The 22,683-nt window shown below is 38.5% G+C and overlaps 2 protein-coding genes and 1 non-coding gene across 3 annotated transcripts; 2 read left to right on the forward strand and 1 right to left on the reverse strand.

The window, feature by feature from the left end:
• The first annotated feature begins 3,810 nt into the window (after window positions 1-3,810).
• On the forward strand, window positions 3,811-4,672 carry LOC107261424. The gene is made up of 3 exons (XM_015720539.1): window positions 3,811-4,149; window positions 4,199-4,360; window positions 4,448-4,672. The coding sequence occupies exons 1-3, from the start codon at window positions 3,811-3,813 to the stop codon at window positions 4,670-4,672; spliced, it is 726 nt and encodes a 241-aa protein (XP_015576025.1).
• Window positions 4,673-6,315: 1,643 nt separating this feature from the next.
• LOC125369279 lies at window positions 6,316-8,611 on the reverse strand. The gene is made up of 2 exons (XM_048371292.1): window positions 8,224-8,611; window positions 6,316-6,407 (listed from the first exon to the last, which is right to left on the reverse strand). The coding sequence occupies exons 1-2, from the start codon at window positions 8,609-8,611 to the stop codon at window positions 6,316-6,318; spliced, it is 480 nt and encodes a 159-aa protein (XP_048227249.1).
• A 1,068-nt stretch (window positions 8,612-9,679) lies between these two features.
• On the forward strand, window positions 9,680-9,785 carry LOC112535212. Its single transcript, XR_003079388.1, has one exon. It is a non-coding gene; the product is annotated as a small nucleolar RNA R71 (small nucleolar RNA).
• Window positions 9,786-22,683: the final 12,898 nt, after the last annotated feature.

Consider the following 22,683-nt stretch of genomic DNA (forward strand, 5'->3'; position numbering starts at 1 on the left):
TTTGGTTCTTAATTTGACTTTAGTCTACTCATCTTTCTTTATTTATTAATTCATATTTAGCTTCTAGTTTCTTTTTCTTATGGAATAAAGGATATTGCACTATAAAAATCGCATGCAATTGAATACTTGAGGCTACTGAGCATATTACCTCAATTTTCTACCTTATGGGAAATCAAGTTACGGGTCCTTTTAAGCCCTTTGATTACTAATCACGAGTCACCCTAGCAAACATAGACTTATCACTCACATCCTTCTTTTCTCTTGTGTTCTTTATCTACCATTATGTTTAAATCAATTTGATTTGATTCTTATGCTTTGACATTGGAGAACAATAAAGAACTTATGGTTTCTTTCCTCATCAGACCTAAAATCCTACCTATATTCTCATTCTGTTCATTTCTTTTGTACCTCTCTTTCTAATCTTTGTCTAATATGACGGTTTGGTTCTATATGGGGAGCATAAACATGAGTATTGAGTGAAAGCGTGTGTAAGCAGCAACCTGATATGCATTGTGTTACACATGTTTATATGCCCAATTACTTCTATTTTTGTGCATAGTTATCTCTTTTTATGCCAGAATCACCTCTGTTTTGGTTCCTTTCATGTTTCAGGTGATCATTGATGGACATTATCAGTATTTGAGGGCGATACGTGTGAATACGGAGTAGAATCCATCAAAATTGAACAAAGGCTAGCATTTCAAAGTTGAGCACAGCCTGGACTCTGGCCGTGCTGAAGCATTGAACTTTGATGCTCAAATATGGCCTTTCGGCACGGTTTCTGAGGCCACCACAGTCTCCACCATGGCCCGTGGTGGCTCAACCCCGGTGAGGGCGCAGCCAGGGAGCAGAGAAGGAATTTTGGGACTTGGAGGTCCAGCACAGCTTGGACTCCACCCGTGCTGACCAACACGGGCTTGACCACGGCCATGCTGAGATCTTTATATAGGAAAATTTGATTTCTTTTGTGGGGGTTCGGTTTTCTAACCTTAGATCTCATATATGCGCGCAAACCACCTCTTTCCAGACATCGACGTTCGACTTTGGTAGACCATTTCAGATATTAAAAGACCGATTTCAGTGGTTCAAGCATCACATTGAAGATCAAGAGTGGAGTTCGAGGTTCATTATTCAGATTTGGAGATTTAAGACTATTCATCTTATTTCAAGAAGAAGGGTGTACATGTTTCCAATTTTCTCTTATGCATTTATTCTTTATTTTGTGTTATTCGTTAGAATGAGTAGCTAGAGCTGTTGAACCAATTGGGGTTCCTTTGTTTGTTAGATTGCACTTCATGTTTATGAGATTTTGATTATCAATGCTTGTATTGTTCTTGCTTTCAGTATTAATAAGATATCACATTATTCATGAGACGTTGTGAATTGTGTTGTTCAGATTGCTTTCTGTAACTGAGAAATTCATTTAGTAGTTGGAAATTTGAATAGTAAGAACTAGTTAATGATCACTTAGAGATAAGGGTAATTAACTAGCCGGATTAAGAATTAACAACTTTTAATAGTAGTGGATTAATCTTAAGGCTAACCTAAAATCAATCCTTAGGAAGAGATTCCGTCGTTTAGGTTCTTAGGCTTAGGAATTTGGTATTCTCAAGCGGGAACTCGAATTCAATTTAGAATCCACTCACGGGTAATTACAATTGGTAACCAATCTAATTTCTACCTTTGCTAAAGTCCAACTAGCTTAGGTACCCCTTGGGTTTGCTTTCTCTCCTTGATTGTTCCACTAAACCTTTGGAGATTGCTTGGCATTTAGCTAATCATTTAGCTTGCACCTAGTCATAGATTAGTAACTTCGTCACTATTATTTAAGGTTAGATAATATAAGCCGCTAGAGTAGTTATAGGCTCACCCTTTCCTGAGAGTACGACCTTGATACTCGCCATTAGTGCTAGTCTACATTGATAGGTTCACTGCCTTAGATTGTAGCTGCATAAATAGGTCATCAAGTTTTTAGCGCCATTGCCGGGGAAATTTGTGTGAACTAGAGTGAATCTGTGTTTATGTTACTGTAGCCATTTTTGTTTTCTGTCTTTTGATTATTTATTCTTCTATTCATTTATGTGTTCTTTGGTTACTGCCTCTTAATTTTAGGTAGTTTATGACCAGGAGCTCTAATCCTACCACTATAGACCCTCTTGCTGAACCAGAGCGATCCTTCTGTCTTTTAAGGAAGCGTATAAAGATTGAAGCCCCTGCGAATAGACCAGCAGAGATGGGAGATAACAACAACTAGGTTGTGGATGAAAATAGGATAATGTACGAGTTTGCTAGACCTTCTCTTGTAGGGGCAAAGATGAGTATAGTGCGACCACCTATGGCAGCCAATAACATTAAGATAAAGCCGAACGTGATACAAATGGTCCAGAATAGTGTGCAATTTGGGGGACTACCGAGCGAGGACCCAAACGCTCATATAGCCAACTTCTTGGAGACTGTGATACCTTCAAGATAAATGGAACGACTGACGATGCCATTCGGTTGAGGTTGTTTCCTTTCTCTTTGAGGGACCGAGTGAAGAGATGGTTGCAGTCACTCCCAGCCAACACTATTACGGCATAGAGTTCTTTAGCTGAAAATTTTTTATATAAGTACTTTCCTCCTGTTAAAACTGCTAAATTGAGAAATAAAATATATTTTTTATGCAGTTCTATGACGAGAGTATGTATGATGCTTGGGAGAGGTATAAGGACTTGCTTGGCGTCGATCACTGACACAACTGGATGCAGTTCGGACTTTCTATAGCGTTTGAACCTCGTACTGTGTAGATGGTAGATGTCAAGCAGTGGGCCCCTCGAACAAGAAGACGCCAGAGAGCAGCAAACTGACAGAGGAGATGGCCATGAACAACTACCAGTGGCAATCCTTTAGGAGTTAGCCAGCCAAGGAGGGAGTGGTTAACCAGTTAGATTCTACAGAAGCCTTGGCAGCTCAGGTGGAGCTTCTAGCCAAGAAAATAGACCAACTTCTAGATGCCTGGCTCATGCAAAGATGATAAGTCATGAAGTTCCGTGGCAATCAACTACTAGACAAACTGTAATGCAGAGGTATGTTTGCTTCACCTTCCACTTCTTCTCCATCTCCAGCCTCTATTGTTTCTACTGACCTTGAACAGGTAGACTATATGGGTAATGCACCTAGACAGCAGAACAATCCATACAACAATACATACAACCCAGGTTGGCATAATCATCCCAACTTCAGTTGGAGGAATAACAATGCCTAGGGACCACTAGTCTTTCAAAGATTGCATCAGCAACAGCCCCAGCAGCAAGCTGATCCATCTGAACTACCTCTACCTCAAGAGAAGAAGCCCAATCTCGAGGAGTTGGTGATGAAATTTCTACCGAAAATAGGTTTCAGCAGACATATAGTGCACTTAGGAATCAACAAGCCTCCATTCAGAATTAGGAGAACTAGATAGACCAAATTTCTAAGATGTTGGCTAAGAGACAACCAGGGACACTCCCCAGCACTACAGAGTCTAACCCGAGGGAGCACTACAAGGCTATCACCTTGCGATCAAGTAAGCAGTTATCTAGTTCTTCGCTTGTAGTTGATAATGATGAAATTGTTGTGCAGGATGAGCTTGCTAGGAAGGAGCTAGAGACTGAGGAGATAGAACCTATGAGAGCTGAGGATAATAAGAAGAGCCCAGTGAGAGAGTACCAGCCACCTATCCCATATCCTGCTCGACTGAAGCAGGAAAAGGTTGACTAGTGGTTTGGTAAGTTTTTAGACCTTTTTAAACAACTGCGCATTAACCTTCCTTTTGTTGAGGCTATTTTGCAAATGCCGAAGTACGCAAAATTCTTGAAGGAGATATTGAGCAACAAGAGGAAACTAGAGGACTTAGGATTGGTGACCTTGAACGAGGAGTGCTCCGCCATTCTGCAAAACAAGTTGCCTGTTAAGAAGCGTGATCCAAGGAGTTTCACTCTACCCTGTATTATAGGTGAATTACCTATTAGTGGTGCTTTAGCTGACTTAGGAGCTAGTATTAACTTGATGTGGACTAGCTTGTTTAATAAACTTGGTTTGAGTGAGCCTAAACCCACTAGGATGAGTATTCAGTTAGCCGATAGGACTATTAAGATTCCTAGGGGTGTAGTTGATGATGTACTTGTTAAGGTAGACAAGTTCATATTTCCTGTTGATTTTTATTGTCATGGATATGGAGGGTGAGAGTACTGTACAACTGATCTTAGGTAGACCTTTCCTTGCTACATCTAGGGCCATTATAAATGTTTGTAATGGGAAACTCCAACTTAGGGTAGATGACGAAACTATCACCTTTGACTTAGCGACCTCTATGAGACATTCCTTAGACCATGATGATACTGTATTTTCTGTAGAGGTCTTGGACGATGTTGTTGAGTCTCATATGCAGGAGATTTTGCTTGATGATCCTTTATAGGTTGCATTGTAGGGAGATGAGAAGGAGTTGTCCAACGAGCAAGTGTTGGAACAACTCACTTGTTTGCTGGCTAATGAGCCCAGCCGTTCTACTGACCCGTTTATTTCTCTTGACAGGTCAGATGTGCAAAAGGTGAAACCTTCTATTGAGGACCCCCTAGTCCTAAAGTTGAAGGAATTACCCAAGCACCTGAGTTATGCCTACTTGGATGAGTCAAAGAGGCTGCGAGTTATATGATTCTAAACCTTATTCGGGTTCTAGTTCTTCTTCTAGGAAACTGAATTGGAGTAAAAAAGATGATATACCCATTGTTAAGTCTAAAATTGATGATTCTAAAGCTAAAGTAGATATAGGCAACAAGGGTAAAGGTGAGAATCAAACTAGAGGGATAAAATGTTTTAGTGCTTAAGACTTGAATATTATGCACGTGATTGCCCAAATAAAAGAGTTATCATTATTAGAGGTAGGGTAGTGACGCGTTATATATGCAACAACAACTAAGGCAGTGAACCTGTCGATGTAGGCTGGGTTGCATCTGGGAAGCAATCACTGAGGTCTAGCTAAATATCACCTAGGTCATCAAAGAATCGCTGCACTCCATCGTCCCTGCCAGAATCAACTATTCACTAGAGTTGAGCTGCCATCTAGTCTGGCTATGTAACCTGCCTCTCGAGGCCCTCCAAGAGCTGCTGCAGTAGGTTGTTAAAACCCTAGAGATGTGCTTTAGTCTCCTCTCGAAACTGCTTGAACTTAGTGAAGTGATCCTACTGAAGGTTTGGAAGCCTATCTAAGTGATCTGCAAGAGCGCCTATCTAAGCACTATAGGTGCTGGCGGTGTATGAAGATGAAGCACCAGAAGAGGGGGAAAAAGCATGTGCTAGGTCAGGTATATCTCGAGGTCGTATCTCTAGTATGTTCACAGCGGGGTCCTATGGTGCTCTGGCCTAGGCCTCCTTAACCTCCCGCATGATCTGTCTGACTAATCTGTACTCAACACCGAAGGGCCCCTAAGAAGCTGTCACCATCCCCATGTTAACCATCTGGCAGACTCCTACTGGTAACATATCCCTTATTTGAGTCAGTCACCCAAACAATCATCTAGAACGTCCAACCTTCTAGCTAAACATGTGATGTAGGGGCCAAAACAGAGATGAATCTTTTTGGACTCCCTCACGAAGGTCCTGGTCTGATCTGATAGGAGGTAGACCATATCCAACTTCCTCTGCTAGTGTAGTGCCCACAGGATGAAGACATCAGTCTGCATCACTACCCCAAAACTCTCCCCTATGCTTGTAATAGTGTAAACCAGAAGTGTATGCAAATATTGGAGCCGGTTTGGGAAGGCTTGACGCCTTTCAGCGGCTCGGGTAGTAATGCTCTGGTCTGGTCACAATCTCGTCCCACATCCTCTCAAGAGGGATGGGGTGAGTATATAAGCACCCCTTGTATGCCTCTCCAGAGATCTCCTACTGAGTCCATAGCCCTAGGTGCATCGCATATTGAGATACTGTCATCAAGAACTGTCTGCCCCCAAGCCTAAAAGAAATGGCATCTGGCTGATGCCAATCAATGATCTGCTATTGGACAAAGAAGGTGCTGTAGAACTCTATAATGAGCTCTCGGTAGGTAGGCTCGATGATGTTGAAGAATCGAGCATGTGGTAGGGTCTCAAAGAGCTCTCTGACCTCCGGGGTTAGCCCGACCCTCTCTAGCGAGGTGAAGTCGATGCAATCGGTCAGACTTGCTTCTATCGAAGGGCTTGGGCAGCGCTCATAGTGGGGAGTGAAATGTAGCGTGGTGTCGTGCGGTGGTAGTGCCAAGGGTCTTTGAGCTCTGGCTGGCTAGGGTGGCTGTGCTGGTGCTAGTGGTGCTGGAGACTACTACTGTGAAGAAGAAGCGTCTACATCTATGCGACGTCTCTTGCAGTGTGCCTGTCGTAGAGGCTGTTGTCTGGTGCGTTTTAACATTGTACCTGAAAAGATATCAGTCATTTACAGAAGTACTGAAGAACAAAGCATGCAGAGCAGGTAAATAATTCAAGCAGCACAAAAATTTTTAGCCGAAATTTTTACGACACAGCAACTAAACAGGCAGAATTATAGAATAAGTGAGAAAAATGGGAATACTCACCACTATACTAAAATTGAATAAATAAGACAAACTAATAAACTAACAAATAAAATAAAATAAATAAATAAGACAAAATAATAAAATAAAATAAAATAAAATAATAAAGCAAAATAATAAAATAAAATGAATAAGTAAGGCATAATAATAATAATAAAATATTAAAAAGAGATAAAATAATAAAATAATACTCATTACTATATTAAAATTGAATAAATAAGATATACTAATAAAATAAAATAAATTAAAATAAATAAATAAGACAAAATAATAAAATAAAATAAAATAAATTAATAAAGCAGAATAATACAATACAATGAATAAATACGACAAAGTAATAAAACAAATAATCCAACGAAATAATAAACTAAAATAAAGAAAAAGACAAAATAACCAAAAAAATGAATAAAATAAGATAAATAAATAAGACAAAATAATAAAATAAAATAAAATAAAATAATAAAGAAAAATAATAAAATAAAATAAATAAGTAAGACATAGTAATAAAATAAAATAATTCAATAAAAGTTGACCAACTTCCTAAACCTGCACTAACCTCATGGAATCTCTTCCTATCAGATTATTACAGATTAGCACTAAGCGTGATTTAGATCTATTAAGAGTTGTTAATTCTTAATCCGGCGAGTAAATTAACCTTATCTCTAAGTGTTAACTACCACTTCTTACTATTCAAATTCCAGTTGTAACAAGCATTTCTCAATGTCAAGAAACAACCCAAAAGACAATTAATTCAACGTCTCAAATTAACTGAATCAAACTTTATTACTGAATAGCAAGAAGATTACAAGAATGGCAAATACAAATCTAACAACTAAGCACAATCCATCAATAATAAAGACCCCAATGGGTTCAAAAGATCTAGCTACTCATGTTCATAGTTAAAACAAAGTATGGAACAAATAATGAAAGAAAATTGAAGGCATGTACACCCTTCTCTCTCAAGTTGGATGAGAAACCCTAATTTGCCTCTTGAATGCTCCCAAATCTTGTTTTGATCTTCAAATCGATATTGGAACAAGTATAATCCTCCTTCAATTAATGAATTTTATCTCCCAAAGTCGACAATTGAGGTCTAAAAAATAAATGAATTGAGTGTGTATATTGGAATTAGGTTAGAAAAATCGAGCCACCATTCACCAAATCGAATTTTGCCTATATAGTCTCTTTAGCACGGCCGGGATCAAGCCTGTGCTGGTCAGCACGGGTGGAGTCCAGGCCGTGCTGAACCTAAGGATTCTGTTGTATTGACCTCTTCCAAGCCGTGCCTAAGCCGGTGCTGAGACACCACGAGCCGTGGTGGAGGCCGTGGTGGCTACGGAAACCGAGCTAAAAGGCACTCTTGGAGGGCAGCTAGTTGGCAATTCAGCACGGCCGGAATCCAAACCGTGCTCAACCCTCAGGGTGCTAGTCCTCGTCCAATTTGATGGATTCTGATCCGTAATCACGCGTATTTCCCTCGATTGTTGATAGTGTCCTTCGAAAATGACCTGAAACGTGAAAGGAAACAAAAGACAGGTGATTCTAGCATAAAACGAGATAATCATGCACAAGAATGTAAACAATTGGGCATGTAAACATGTGTAGTATGATTCCTATCACAAGAAAAGGTCTACCTAGGATTAAAGGTACGCTACTCTCACCCTCTATATCTATAACAACAAAATCAATAGGAAATATAAACTTGTCTACTTTAACAAGTACATCCTCAACTATCCCCCTAGTAAATCTCACAGTCTTATCCGCTAACTGTACGCTCATCCTAGTGGGTATCGGCTCACTCAAACCTAATTTTTCAAACAAACTGCTAGGCATTAAATTGATGCTAGCTCCTAAGTCAGCTAAAGCATCACTAATATGCAAATCACCAATAATACCAGGAACAGTAAAACTCCCTGGATCACGCCTATTTACTAGCAGCATGTTTTGAAAAATGGCTGAGCACTCCTCATTTAGTGTCACTAGCCCTAAGTCCTCCAACTTCCTTTTGTTGCTTAAAATCTCCTTCAAGAGTCTCGCATACTTGGGCATCTACGATATAGCCTCAACAAGAGGTAGGTTAATCCTCATCTGCTTAAACAAATTTAAAAACTTACCAAACTGCTGATCAACCTTTTCCTGTTTCAACCTGGCAGGATATGGAATTGGCGGCTGGTATTCTCTCAGAGGACTCTTCTTCTTGTCCTCAGTTTGCGCAAGCTCTATGACCTTAGTTTCAGGCTCCTCTCTGTCTGGCTCATGCTGCATAATAATATCATCATCAGCAATAGGTAAAAAGCTAGTTAACTGCTTACCTAATCTCAAGGTGACAGCCTTGACATGCTCCCTCGGGTTTGACTCTGTGGTGCTGGAGACCATCCCTAGCTGTCTTTCAGCCAACATCTTAGAAATCTAGCCTATATGATTCTTCAAATTCTGTATCGAGACCTGCTAATTTCTAAAAGCTGTGTCCGTTTGCTGAAACTTGTTCTCAGAAGTGGACACAAACTTCATCAACAACTCCTCTAGATTGGGCTTCTTCTCTTGGTTTTGAGGTAGTTGAGGGAGAACAGTTTGCTGCTGGGGTTGCTGCTAGTGCAACCGCTGAAATCCTGGTGGACCTTAGGTATTGTTATTTCGCTATCCGAATTTGGGATGGTTTCTCTACCTTAGGTTGTATGTGTTACTGTACGGGTTATTCTACTGCCTGGGCGCATTTTCCATATAATCAACCTGTTCATGGTCAGCAGAAGCAGAAGATGAAAAAGAAGGAAACATACCTCCCGCATTACAGTTTGCACTATAGTGTGGGCCAACACAAAACTTATAGCCAAGTTGTGCTACTTGGACTGGCATCTAGAACTGGTCAATCTTCTTGGCTAAATGCTCCACCTGAGCTGCCAAGGCTCATGTAGAATCCATCGATTCACCACTCCTTGCCATCCTGGCCTACTTCTAGAAGACTACCACTGATATGTGTTCATGGCCATCTCCTCAATTAAATTATGGGTCTGCTCTAGCGTCTTACTATTAATGGCCGCACCTGCAGCTGCATCTACCATCTGCCTCGTGGCTGAGTTCAAACCACTGTAAAAAGTCTGCACCTGCATCCATAATGGCTAACCATGGTATGGACAAAACCTCAGCAAGTCCTTGTACCTCTCCCATGCATCATACATGCTCTCATCATCAAACTGCATAAAAGAAGAAATATCATTATGCATCTTTGCAGTCTCAGCTGGAGGAAAGTACTTATAAAGAAATTTCTCAGCCAAAGAACTCCAAGTGGTGATAGTGTTAGCTGGCAGGGACTGTAGCCATCTCTTTGCTCTATCCCTCAAGGAAAATGGGAACAGCCTAAGCCGAATGGCATCATCGGTAGTCCTATTTATCTTGAAGGTATCACAAACATCCAAAAAATTTGTAATTTGGGCATTAGGATCTTCACTGGGCAAGCCCCCAAACTATACACTTTACTTCATCATCTGAATGACATTTGGCTTAATTTCAAAGTTATTCACTAGAACAGCTGGCCTCACTATACTAGTGTGCATTCTCTCCAAGGAAGGATGATGTGCATAAAATACACACATCTAAATAGGGTTTTTAAGGCTGATTTTATGTACATTTTCATGTGAATTGGTCCCAACACTCACCCTATGCATCTGTTTGTGTGCATTAGGTCCAAAAGAAGCCAAAGAGTGATAAAGGGAAGAATTGGACGTCAAAGTTGCCGAAACAAGTCGAGTTTGCGCATAAGGAAGCTGAACACGGCCATGTTGGTTTTAACACTAGCAGTGTTCCCAACACGGGAACTAAAACGGCCGTGTTGGGTCCATTTGACAATAGAAAAAAGATACGTTAAGGAGCACGACCACAGAGAGCAACACAGGCATCAACACCAGGCCGTGTTCCTAACACAGGCATCAACACTAGGCCATGTTCCCAACACAGGCATCAACACAGCCGTGTTTGTGGTAGCTGGATGAATTAATTAAAAGAAAGAAAAGAGGGAAACGCGATCCAAGTAGGGTTAGGACGTCCCAAACTCATTTCTCTCTCTCACTAAGGGTTTTCTGAGCTGGAACTAAGGAAAAAGGAGACTTGGACCAAGGTTTCAATTGGATTCTCTTCGAAGATTGAAGATTGGGTGAGCTTCATTGATTGGTTTCAATTCGAGCAAGAGGAACAAGAATCGATTCAAGATTGGGCAAGAGGAAGTAGAGCTATTTACTCTCATCCAAGGGTGTATTCGGGTTTCTCTACCTTTACTTATTGTTGTAATTGAATTCTTGTGGGTTATGATAATGAACATGATTAGCTAAACTTGTTAACCCATTTGGGTTCTTTATCTAGGGATTTTTATACTTAACTTTTGAATTGAATGTGTTGATTTTCAATATTGGTTTGCAATGGAAGTGCTTATTGATTTGTTCTTCATACCTTGTTGAATGATTATTGGAATTTGAATGTTCTTGAGAAAGATGTTTAGGTTTGGATTGTCCTTTGCAACCTAGAATTGAATTCGCCTAGAGATAGGGTGTTTGTTCTACCGGATTGAGAATTAACAACTCTCAATAGTGTTAAATGGTACATAATGCTAATTTAGATAATTAGAGTTAGGAAGAGATTTTAACCTAATTAATCTAAGTTAAGATGTTAATGTCCTTGAGAAAGGCGTTAATTTCATAGAGATTTTCCCATGGAAATTGAATTCAATCAATCAATTCCATCTTTAGTTTCCATTCCCTAGAGACAAGAATTCCCAAGGGGTTATTCCTTAACTTGAATTTTTCCTTCCCTAGTAGTCGTAGTTAGACAACAATTAGAGTAGCTATTAGTTAATTTAGGAATTATTCATCATTCATTTTAGGCTAATATAACAGAGAATAAAGGAGTAACTCTGGGCTTTCACTTTCCTGAGGAATATGACCTTGATACTCGCCATTAGTGCTAGACTGCATCGATAGGTACACTGCCTTAGATTGTAGGTGCATAGATAGCAATCATCAAGTTTTTGGCGCCGTTGCCGGGGAATGTTTGAAAACTAGAGTGAAATTTGCTATTTGTTAATTTAGCCATTTTTTATATTTTATTTTTATTTATTTCTGTTTTGTTTGTACATATTTATTTAGTTAAGTTTATGATTCAGGTGGTGGATGATAAGGGGGTTCAATGCTAAACTATTTGTATGACACGTTGGAAAATGGGATCAGGAACCAAGAGAGTGCTAAAAATTGGGATACCCGTGCATCTTTAGAAGCTCGAGTTTAATCATTTTATAGGGCTACCGATCAACTCTCCACTTCTATCCTTTCATCTCAAGTTTTTTATGAATTTTGTTGTAGTTTACATTTGAGTAATGATTGTCCATTGTGCAGTGATTTTACTCATTGTTCTTATAACTGTGAACAGGTGAATTATACGGGAAGTTGGCCAAATGACTCGTATGGAAGCACCTACAATCAAGAATGGAGCACTCATTCACCCTTTGAATGGAGCTTAGATGGCCAAGAACCACCAGGATCTCGGCGACATCGAGAAATTTAATCTTGCACCTTCAACTCAAGATGAAGAGTTAGTGTTAGAGGAGCTGATGATAAGGTTCTTTACAAGTCTTGAGGATAGATTCCAACAAACAGAGAGGATACTTGAAGGTCAACAAGCCTCGATTGAGAACATAGAGCATCAACTAGGGTTGATCTTCAAGTTACTAGCTGAAGAGCAATTGGGAACTCCATCAAACGCTACTGAATCCGAGGAACATTTGAGCACCGTGACTTTGCATTCAGGTGAGAATTTTTCTAGTTTATCTACTATGTTTGATGATGATGCTTATGTGCAGGACAACTCCTTGAACATGGAGATAGAACTAGAAAAGGAAGAGGCAAACATGATTCCTCTGAAAGACTACCAACAGGAACGTACAGTTGATGATGCTAAGTTGCAGTTAGAGGAATTTTTGGTGGATTTTCCACAAGTCCCTTCGATGATGGAAGATGAGCACGAGTTATCCAATGAAGAAGTCTTAGAGGAGCTCAAGTTTCTTCTAACAAGTGAACCAAGCCAAGGACTGGAGAAAACCATCGACATTCCTGAAGAAATTGCCCAACCGTCGATCCTTCCAATTGGTGAAACTCCAGCTTTCAAATTGGAAGAAACCCTAGAGCATTATGAGTACGTGCAAATATATGAGGAGCGAGTTTTGCCTATCATACTGGCAGCTTGCTTGACCTTTAGGAAGAGGAATTTGACGATTAGTCCTCTAAGCGAATACTTAAAGCCATTTGCTTGGAAGAAGGATGGATGGTCATCAATCCCCACCGTTTGCTTTTCACGATGAGTTCAGCTAAGAAGACTCATCACATAAAAAAGAAGCACTTTTGGGAGGCACCCCAAATTCTATTTTTCATTTTTAATATTCTACCCTTTCATTTTGAAACATTTTATTGGTTTTAAGTTTTCATATTTTATTTAATTATTATTTTCAGTTCGATTATTTCTCTATTTTATTATTTTCATATTCTACCAAGGAGGTACTGAATTTCCACAACATCAGCCTCGATGGATGATCAGGGCAGTCCCCTCGATCTTTTTATTTTTCTGCATTTATTTACTTTATTTTTCATACATGTCATGCACTTGGATTGTATTGCCTTTGTTCTCTTAGTTGAGCATTCCATGCGGGGTATCCATAACATTTTACACTGAGGACAGTGTGTTCTTCAAGTGTGGGATGGTTGTGGGTAAACCTTATAATCCTACTCTCTCAAATGTTTTTTTTTTGATATATCTGAAATTGCTATCACTAGGTGTTGTGTATTGTTTTGATGTTAAGACACTATGTCTTTATGCACTTGATTATGCTATTTTTGAGCTGATTGATGACTTGATTTATAGAATTGTAGTTACTTTTCATTGTTGTTTATTGTCCTTGGAAAACAATTGATGGTGTTTTACACATCAACCCTGCCGGGTTATGCACTTGATTATGCTATTTTTGAGCTGATTGATGACTTGATTTATAGAATTGTAGTTACTTTTCATTGTTGTTTATTGTCCTTGGAAAACAATTGATGGTGTTTTACACATCAACCCTGCCGGGTTAAACCGGTGTTATTTAATTATTTTTTGAATTGTCGAATTTTAACTTAGAACGTTAATAATGCCATATGCATGTGTTTCTTAAGTAATGATTCAATTAATGATGTTGCGAACCAATTGCACCTAATACCACACCTTAAAGTGAGAGTTTGAGCCAGTTGAGCATTTATTATACTTATGCTCTTTATATTTCTTGTTTGAGTGTGCATTGTACTTGACTTTGCTTCTAGAACTTGCTTTGTAATGCTTGTTGAAGTTACATGAATATTGTGAATACCATGAGATGATTTGGGCAATTTAGGATTCACCATATTTAGCGAAAAGCCTACCCCCTTATGTTTCCATTAGTTAGCCAGTTTTGAGCCTTAACATTTTTCTTCATAATCTACACCTATACACTTCAATTACACTATTCTTTACATTTATCTTTCCTTTACCCTTATGGTGGAATTTCTTTTTATGATTTGCTCACCCTTATGTGGGATTAAAATGCCAGTTGCTATGTTGGTAAATTCACTGAGTCTTTTTGATATTTTAGATGCTTCCTCTGAATCCAAACTGTATTTTTATTATGTACGTATGCAGCAGTTCTTATAAGTTGCTAGTTTATTATTAAAAAAAATGATAAAAAAAGAAAGAAAAGAAGAAAATAAACAAAATTCTTTAATTATTTATCTCTTTATCGGATTTAGAGCATTTATGCTGCATTACTCAATAAGTAGGATTTCGATGAAAAATTCTTTTTGTATATTAGGCATTTAATCCTTTGAGTATATATTGTTGTCTATCGCACGAATTCTAGCATTTTCACACTTCTTTCCCAAATCTCCGTACCTTTACCTTAGCCCCATTACAACCTTGGTAAAGACCCTTTGGTTTTGGTATTTACTTATTCACAGTAGCGAAGATATGATTTATGAGCAAGCTATTAATTTAGGAATTATTCATCATTCATTTTAGGCTAATATAATAGAGAATAAAGGAGTAACTCTGGGCTTTCACTTTCCCGAGGAATACGACCTTGATACTCGCCATTAATGCTAGACTGCATCGATAGGTACACTGCTTCAGATTATAGCTGCATAGATAGCAATCATCAAGTTTTTGGGAAGGACTAGCAAACTCGTACAGTGTCCTGTTTGCTTCAGTGATGTTGTTGTGGCCGTCTCCCATGTCTATTGGTGTATGGACATGAATTTCTATCTGCTCCTCCTCCTCCATGTCTAATCGCTTCTTCAGCTACTTGAGGGATCGCTCTGGTTCAGGCAGACGGTCTATTAGTGTAGGATTAGAACTACTGGTCATAAACTACCTGAATTGAAAAGGCAGCAATAACCGAAACAACTAACTAGAAGAGTATTTAAATAAAATTCAAAAACACAAGCAGAAAAGAAAAATGATGATAGTTGCTATCTATGCAGCTACAATCTAAGGTAGTGTACCTATCGATGCAGTCTAGCACTAATGGCGAGTATCAAGGTCGTATTCGTCGGGAAAGTGAAAGCCCAGAGTTACTCATTTGTTCTTTGTTATATTAACCTAAAATGAGTGATGAATAATTTCTAAACTAACTAATAGCTACAAGCTAAGTTCTAAGGGAGATGCAAGAGTAATTGATAACTAAAATAACCAAGACAAGAAAGCAAACCCAAAGGGAAGCTAAACTAGTTGGCAATCAAACAAAAGATAAAGGATTGGTGAGTCTAATTATGCTACCCGTGGATGAATTCTTAACCGAATTCGGTTTCTCTCTCGAGATAACCAAATTCCTAAACCTAATAACCTAAAGTTGGAATCTCTTCCTAACGATTGATTGTTAAATCAGCATAAAGCTTTAATCCGCCTCTATTAAGCTTTTTTAATTCTTAATCCGGCTAGTTAATTATCCTTATCTCTAAGTGATTATTAACCAGTTCTTGCTATTCAAAATTCCAATTGGCAAATGGACTTCTCAATCACACAAAGCAATCTAAACACACAATTCACGTCATCTCATGAATAATATATTATCTTATTAATACTGAAAGCAAGAAGAATACAAAACTAATCCAAACAATCCAACAATATAATATTAAGCCAACATAGTAAAGAAATCCCAATGGATTTAATCAATCTAACTAATCATGTTCACTATCAAAATACACAAGAATTCAATAACAACAATGAGTAAAGGTAGAGAAAACCCGATTACACCCTTGGATGAGAGTAAACAGCCCCAATTCCTCTTACTCGAATTGAATCGATTCTTGTTCCCCTTGCTCGATTTGAAAACCAATCAACGAACCTCGCCCAATCTTCAATCCTTGAAGGGAATCCGATTGAAACCTTAATCCAAATCTCCTTTTCCCTTGGTTTCAGCTCAGAAAACCCTTAGGGAGAGAAAAATTAGGGTTTGGGACGTTCTCCCTAGCTCTCTTTTTTTTCTTTCCTCTCTTCTTTCTTTTAACTAATTCCCCCTGTCGCCTCAAACACGGCCGTGTTGGTGGCCGTGTTCCCAACACAGGACAGTGTTAATGCTCGTGTTACTTTTTATGGTCGTGCTCCCTAAGAACTTATTTTTCTTTTATGTTTGATGACACCCAACACGGTCGTGTTGGTGCCCGTGTTGGGAACACAGCCAGTGTTGAAACCAACACGGCCATGTTCAGCTTCCTCATGATCGTATTTAGCTTGTTTCAGCAGCTTCGGCGTCCAATTATGCTCAAATTCTTCCCTTTATCATCCTTTGACTTCTTTTAGACCTAATGCACACAAACAGATGCATAGGGTGAGTGTTGGGACCAATTCACTTCCAAATGTCCATAAAATCAATCTTAAAAACTCCATTTAGATGTGTGTATTTTACGCACATCAAATGACTAAAGTAACAAATAGCAAATTTCATTCTAGTTTTCAAACAAGTGGTTCCCCGGCAACGACACTAAAAACTTGATGCGTTATGTATGCAACTACAACTAAGGTAGTGAATCTATCGATGTAGCCTAGCACAACGGCAAGTATTAAAATATCGTATCCCTCTAGAAAGTGAAATCCTAGAGTTACTACTTCGTCCTTTGTTATCTAGCCTTAAATTAATGACTGATGGTTTCTAGATTTAGTAATGACTAAAAGCTTTTAAGTTCTAAATGAAATGCGAGAATGAATGAGTAAATAAAGCAATCAAGACAAAAAAGCAAACCCAAAGGGGACCTAGACTAGTTGGCAATCAAACAAGTATAATAGATTTTTGAGTCTGATTATGCTACCCGTGGACGAATTCTTGATTGAATTCGGTTTCCCTCTCGAGACAACCGAATTCCTAAACCTAAGAACCTAAAGTTGGAATCTCTTCTTAACGATTGATTATTAAGTTATCCTTAAGCTTTAATTTGCCTCTATTAAGCTTTGTTAATTCTTAATCTGGCAAATTAATTAACCTTATCTCTAAGTGAAAATTAAACTGATCTTGTAATTAAATTTCCAAACTCAATTAGAATTTCTCAATTGCTAAAAGACTTCTATGACCAGTAATCAACACATTCAATGTAAAGAAAACTGGATTTAATTATTAATTATAAAAAGAATACAGAAAGGAATGCAAACAATCCTAACTATTTAGTACTAAGCCAACATAGTAAGGAACCCCAATGGGTTCAACCAATCTAGCTACACATGTTCATGTCTAAAGCAAATAGGAATTCAATTACAATGAAAGAACAAAGAAATCAAAACATATACACCCTTTTCCTAGAATTGGATGAACAGCTCGAAGCCTGGATCTATGCTGCAATTGATCTTCAAAATTGCTCCTTGATTTGTTCCAAAACTCCTCAATCTTCAATCCAAAACCTAGATCATAAATGTGACATTCCAAAGTGGGATCTGTTTCTTGGAAGCCCCTTCAAATGCCTAACATGTCTAGGAAGATCACAACGGAAGATCAAAAGTCAAAATCGCCGATCCGGAAGTCTCTTTTCTCTTTTTAGCTCGTTCCTTTTATTCATCCCGCAAATATGGGCGTGTTCCAGCCCTTGTCCCTCAACACTGGCCGTGTCCGGGTCGTGTTGGACTTCAGTTGGAAGAATGAGCTGAATCGACCATGGCCGTGTTTTACCCCATGTTAGCCAACAAGGGCCGTGTTCTGGCCTCTGTTGACCAACACAGGCTATGCTCTAGGGCGTGGTACCCTCGAAAAACATGCTGCTTCAAAGTACTTAAACTATACGGCTTAGAATTTCTGCACGGGCTCCAACACGGGCCTTGTTGACTTTCTAAAAAGTCCACCCAAAATAAAATGCCTCTGATTACGTCCGTTTTTGCCCGAAATTGATTTAGAATTGCTCAAACACTAGAGATGGACCAATAACATCTCCCGAAATATAAAAGGACATAAAACACGGGTGATCTTGGAATAAAAACACAATAATTGCTAAGAAAATACACAATAATATGCAAGCAAACATGTGTAAAACTATGCACATCAGGTAGTCAAAAGTGAGATTGAAAGTGAGGATGAGATTCCATCTTTAAAGGATGTTAGTGATTTTGAGTATGCTAAAGGGGATATCTTGGTAGTACAACGCACACTTAGTTTGCAAGTGAAAAATGATAAATATAGGGAGCAACATGAAAATTTGTTTCATACTCATTGTTTAATGCTAATAAGTTGTGTAACATGATTGTGGATAGTGGTGATACGAACTCGAACCGGATACGTTCAAACACCAAGATAAGTAATGGTGAGAAAATCAAACTGATAAACGCTCTCCCTATTTAAGAGGAAGCACCCTTACCAATAAGTTCGAATTTGTCGCCCCAAGATCTAACTTGAAAGTTTGCAATTGATTATGGAACTAACAAACTTAGCAATAGAACTATTAAGCCCTTTAGTTATAAATAGATGAAGAATGTTCAAACAACTCAAGAAACTAATAAAAAGTTAATTGATTGATCAAACATGTAGATGTGAAACTAAATCAAACAAGTTAATTTAATCTCAAGAAATTCAATAAGGAACACCTTAAGGAATAAGAGTTAACAACTCAAATTAAACTTCATTCAGAAATGTATATTGATCTTATGTCCTTTAATACCGAAATACATAGCTCTATTTATAGTGTTTTGAAATGATTCTAACCCTAAAAAGGACTAAGAGATAAGCAATAAAGAATCAAACCCTAAAAGACTTCTAATGCGTCGCCTCCTTCTCTAAGCATAAGTGGTGGCCGCCCTAGGGTTAAGTGAGACCTCCAATGCTTCTAGAAACCCCAATGCGCGCCCAATGCTTCTAGAAACCCTAGGAAAGCCTGTTGACTTTGATCCCGATCTTTGACCTTGACCTTGTTCCATGACCCGGAAGTTTAAGCTTCATTAATAGCAATTCATGTCACTATCTTCAAGGCGTTGTTATCTTCATTAAAAGCACCATCATTAGCCATCTTCAAAACATGCTCCAAGTAAGAATTTAAGGCTTGCTTGAACCTTTTACTCCTTGCTCGTGTCATCGGTCCTCCATAGGCTAGTGGATCCATGCTAGTTGACTTAGATGCATCTTTGGTTGCATCATTCCCCCCTCTTTGAAAGGATTCGACCTCGAATCAACGCCTTCATCAAAATCAAAAGGAGACAAATCAGCAACATTAAAAGTAGCACTAACATTATACTCACCAGTGTAAGTCAACTTTGTATGCATTATCGTTGATGCGCTCTATTACTTCAAATGGACCATCACCACGTGGCATCAACTTTGATTTTCTTTGATTGGGAAACCTTTCCTTCCGAAGTGCACCCAAACCCAATCACCAACTTCAAATACCATCCTTTTCATGGCCCTTATTGCGTTGTTTGGTGATTTGTTCATTGCGTCTTTCCAAATTTGCACGCACTTGCTCATGCAACTTCAACACAAATTCAGCCTTCTTTGCACCATCTAAATTCACTTGTTCACTCAAAGGTAAAGCAATCAAATCTAAAGGACTCAAAGGAATAAAGCCATAAACAATCTCAAATGGGCAAAATTGAGTAGAAGAATGCATACTACGATTATATGCAAATTCAACATGCGGCAAACAATTTTCCCATGTTCTCAAGTTTCGTTTAACCATGGTCCTAAGTAATTGTGACAAAGTTCTATTTACTACCTCAGTTTGACCATCGGTTTGGGGATGACATGTAGTAGAAAAAGTAATTTTGTTCCCGGTTTACCCCATAAGGTCTTCCAAAATAGCTCAAAACTTGGTGTCCCTATCAACGACAATAGTTCTAGGCATACCATGTAAACGTACAATTTCTCTAAAGAACAATTCAGCAACATGTTGTGCATCATCGGTTTTCCTACATGCAATAAAGTGTGACATCTTTGAAAACCTATCCACCACAACAAAATACTATCATGCCCATGCTTAGACCTAGGTAATCCAAGCACAAAATCCATAGATATGTCAATCCAAGGAGAATTAGGTATGGGCAAAGGCATGTATAACCCATTAGGTTGTAATTTAGACTTAGCTTGCTTGCATACAATGATTAGCACATAATCTATTCACATCAGGATTTCATTTTAGGCCAATAGAAATGATCATGCAAAACATCTAAAGTCTTTTGAACACCAAAGTGTCCCATCAAACCACCTTCATGTGATTCTCTCACAAGCAATTCACGCATAGAACACATAGGAATGCATAGACGTTTTTCTTTGAACAAAAATCCATCATGTCCGTAAAATTTATCAATAGCACCATGTTCACAAGCATGAAAAATATAACCAAAATCGTGGTCATCAACATACAAGTCTTTGATATACTCAAAACCAAGCAATTTTTTTTCTAGAGAAGCAAGTAAAGCATACCTTCTAGATAGTGCATCGGCAACTACATTTTCTTTACCTTGCTTGTACTTAATGACATAGGGAAATGCTTCAATGAATTCACTCCATTTAGCATGGCGCTTATTCAACTTGTTGTCCCTTCAAGTGCTTTAATGCTTCATGATCCGTGTGAATCACAAACTCCTTAGGTAGCAAATAATGCCGCCAAACATTGAGTACGCACAAGAGCATACAATTCCTTGTCATAAGTTGGATATTTCAAGCTAGCTCCATTCAACTTTTCACTAAAAAGGCTATTGGCTTCCCATCTTGCATTAAAATGTGACTCCAATACCTACACCGGAAGCATCACAATCAATTTCAAAAGTTTTGGAAAAATCCGGGAAGTGAAAGAATGGGAGATGAAGTAAGTTTGTCCTTTAGCATATTAAATGCGTTTTCTTGTTGTTCTCCCAATGAAACTTCACGTTCTTCTTTACAAGCTCGTTAAGTGGTGCGGCAATTTCAAGTCCTTGACAAACCTCCTATAGAAGCTTGCAAGCCCATGAAAGCTCCTCACATCACTAACATTCTTTGGTGTTGGCCACTCCTTAATTGCTTTTACCTTATCTTCATCGACCTGAATTCCATTTTTACTAACAACAAAACCAAGAAACACAAGTTTGTTTGTGCAAAATCACACTTAGCAAGGTTAGCATATAAAGAATTCTCACGCAAAACCATCAACACCATCCGAACATGTTCAACATGCTCACTAAAGCTCTTACTATAAATCAAAATATCATCAAAGTATACTACCACAAATTTACCAATATACGCACGCAAAACATGGTTCATTAGTCTCATAAAAGTACTTGGTGCGTTAGTTAAGCCAAAAGGCATGACCAACCACTCATACAAACCAAATTTAGTTTTGAATGTTGTTTTCCACTCATCACCTATATTCATTCTAATTTGGTGATAGCCACTTCTCAAATCAATTTTAGTAAAGATAACACTTCCATGCAATTCATCTAACATATCATCTAACCTAGGAATAGGATGACGATATTTAATGGTAATCTTGTTAATTGCACGACAATCAATACACATACGCCAAGACCCATCTTTCTTAGGGACTAACAAAACAGGAACAGCACATGGGCTAAGACTTTCCCTAACATAAGCTTTACTTAGTAGTTCCTCAACTTGGCGTTGCAGCTCTTTGGTCTCCTCCGGATTGACTCTATAGGCTGGTCTATTTGGAATGGATGACCCCGGGACAAAGTCAATTTGGTGCTCTATCCCCCTTAGTGGTGGCAACCCACTAGGTAACTCCTTGGGAAACACATCGTCATATTCCTGCAAAACACTTACAAAAACACTAGGAAGAGAAGAGTTAAGATTATTAGTGTTAAATAAAGTCTCCTTGTACATAAGTACAAGTACTTGCCTATTTTCACTCAAAGCCTTTCTCATGTCTCGCTCTCTAACTAAGAAACTCACTTTTTTCTCGCTTGCCTCCCCTTTTTCTTGCGCCTTACTCGTTCTTTTGCTCACATTCTTGCGCAAACCCTCGCTAAACTCTCCTTTTACCACTCGTTGCTCTCCCCCCTCATTATTTTCCACACAACTCCCCTTTTGCTTGTGCACCTTTTCTTTTTCATATGCACTCTCACACTTTCTTTTTTCTTTCTCATATGCTTCCATTCGGTCCTTTACAACTTTTTGTAATTCACAAACTTCTTTAGGACTTAATGGTGCCAAAACATACTAGTTTTCCATCCATTACAAGAGAATATGCATTGGTTCGACCATTATGAATTACAGATCTATCATATAACCATGGTCTACCTAGCAACATATGACATGCTTGCATGGAAACAACATCACATAATACCTCATCATTATACTTCTTGATGAAATGCAATCCGTACTTGCTTAGTAACTCTAATCCCACTTTGATCATTAAGCCATTGCAAGGTGTATGGCTTAGGATGCTTAATAGTTGGAAGTCTAAGTTTATCAACCATCATAGCACTCGGCTACATTAGTACAACTACCCCCATCAATGATTAAACTACAATTAGCATCATGGTTTTGTACTTTACATGTAGTATGAAATATGTTTTCCCTTTGAGCGTCATCATCAATAGGTTGTAAATTAAGAGCTCTAAAAGTTATAAGTACATTACTAACCTCACCCAATTGCACATCATCACATTCTTCCAACTCG

The sequence above is a fragment of the Ricinus communis genome, chromosome 2 (genome assembly GCF_019578655.1).
Source record: "Ricinus communis isolate WT05 ecotype wild-type chromosome 2, ASM1957865v1, whole genome shotgun sequence".
Classification (NCBI taxonomy): Eukaryota; Viridiplantae; Streptophyta; class Magnoliopsida; order Malpighiales; family Euphorbiaceae; genus Ricinus; species Ricinus communis.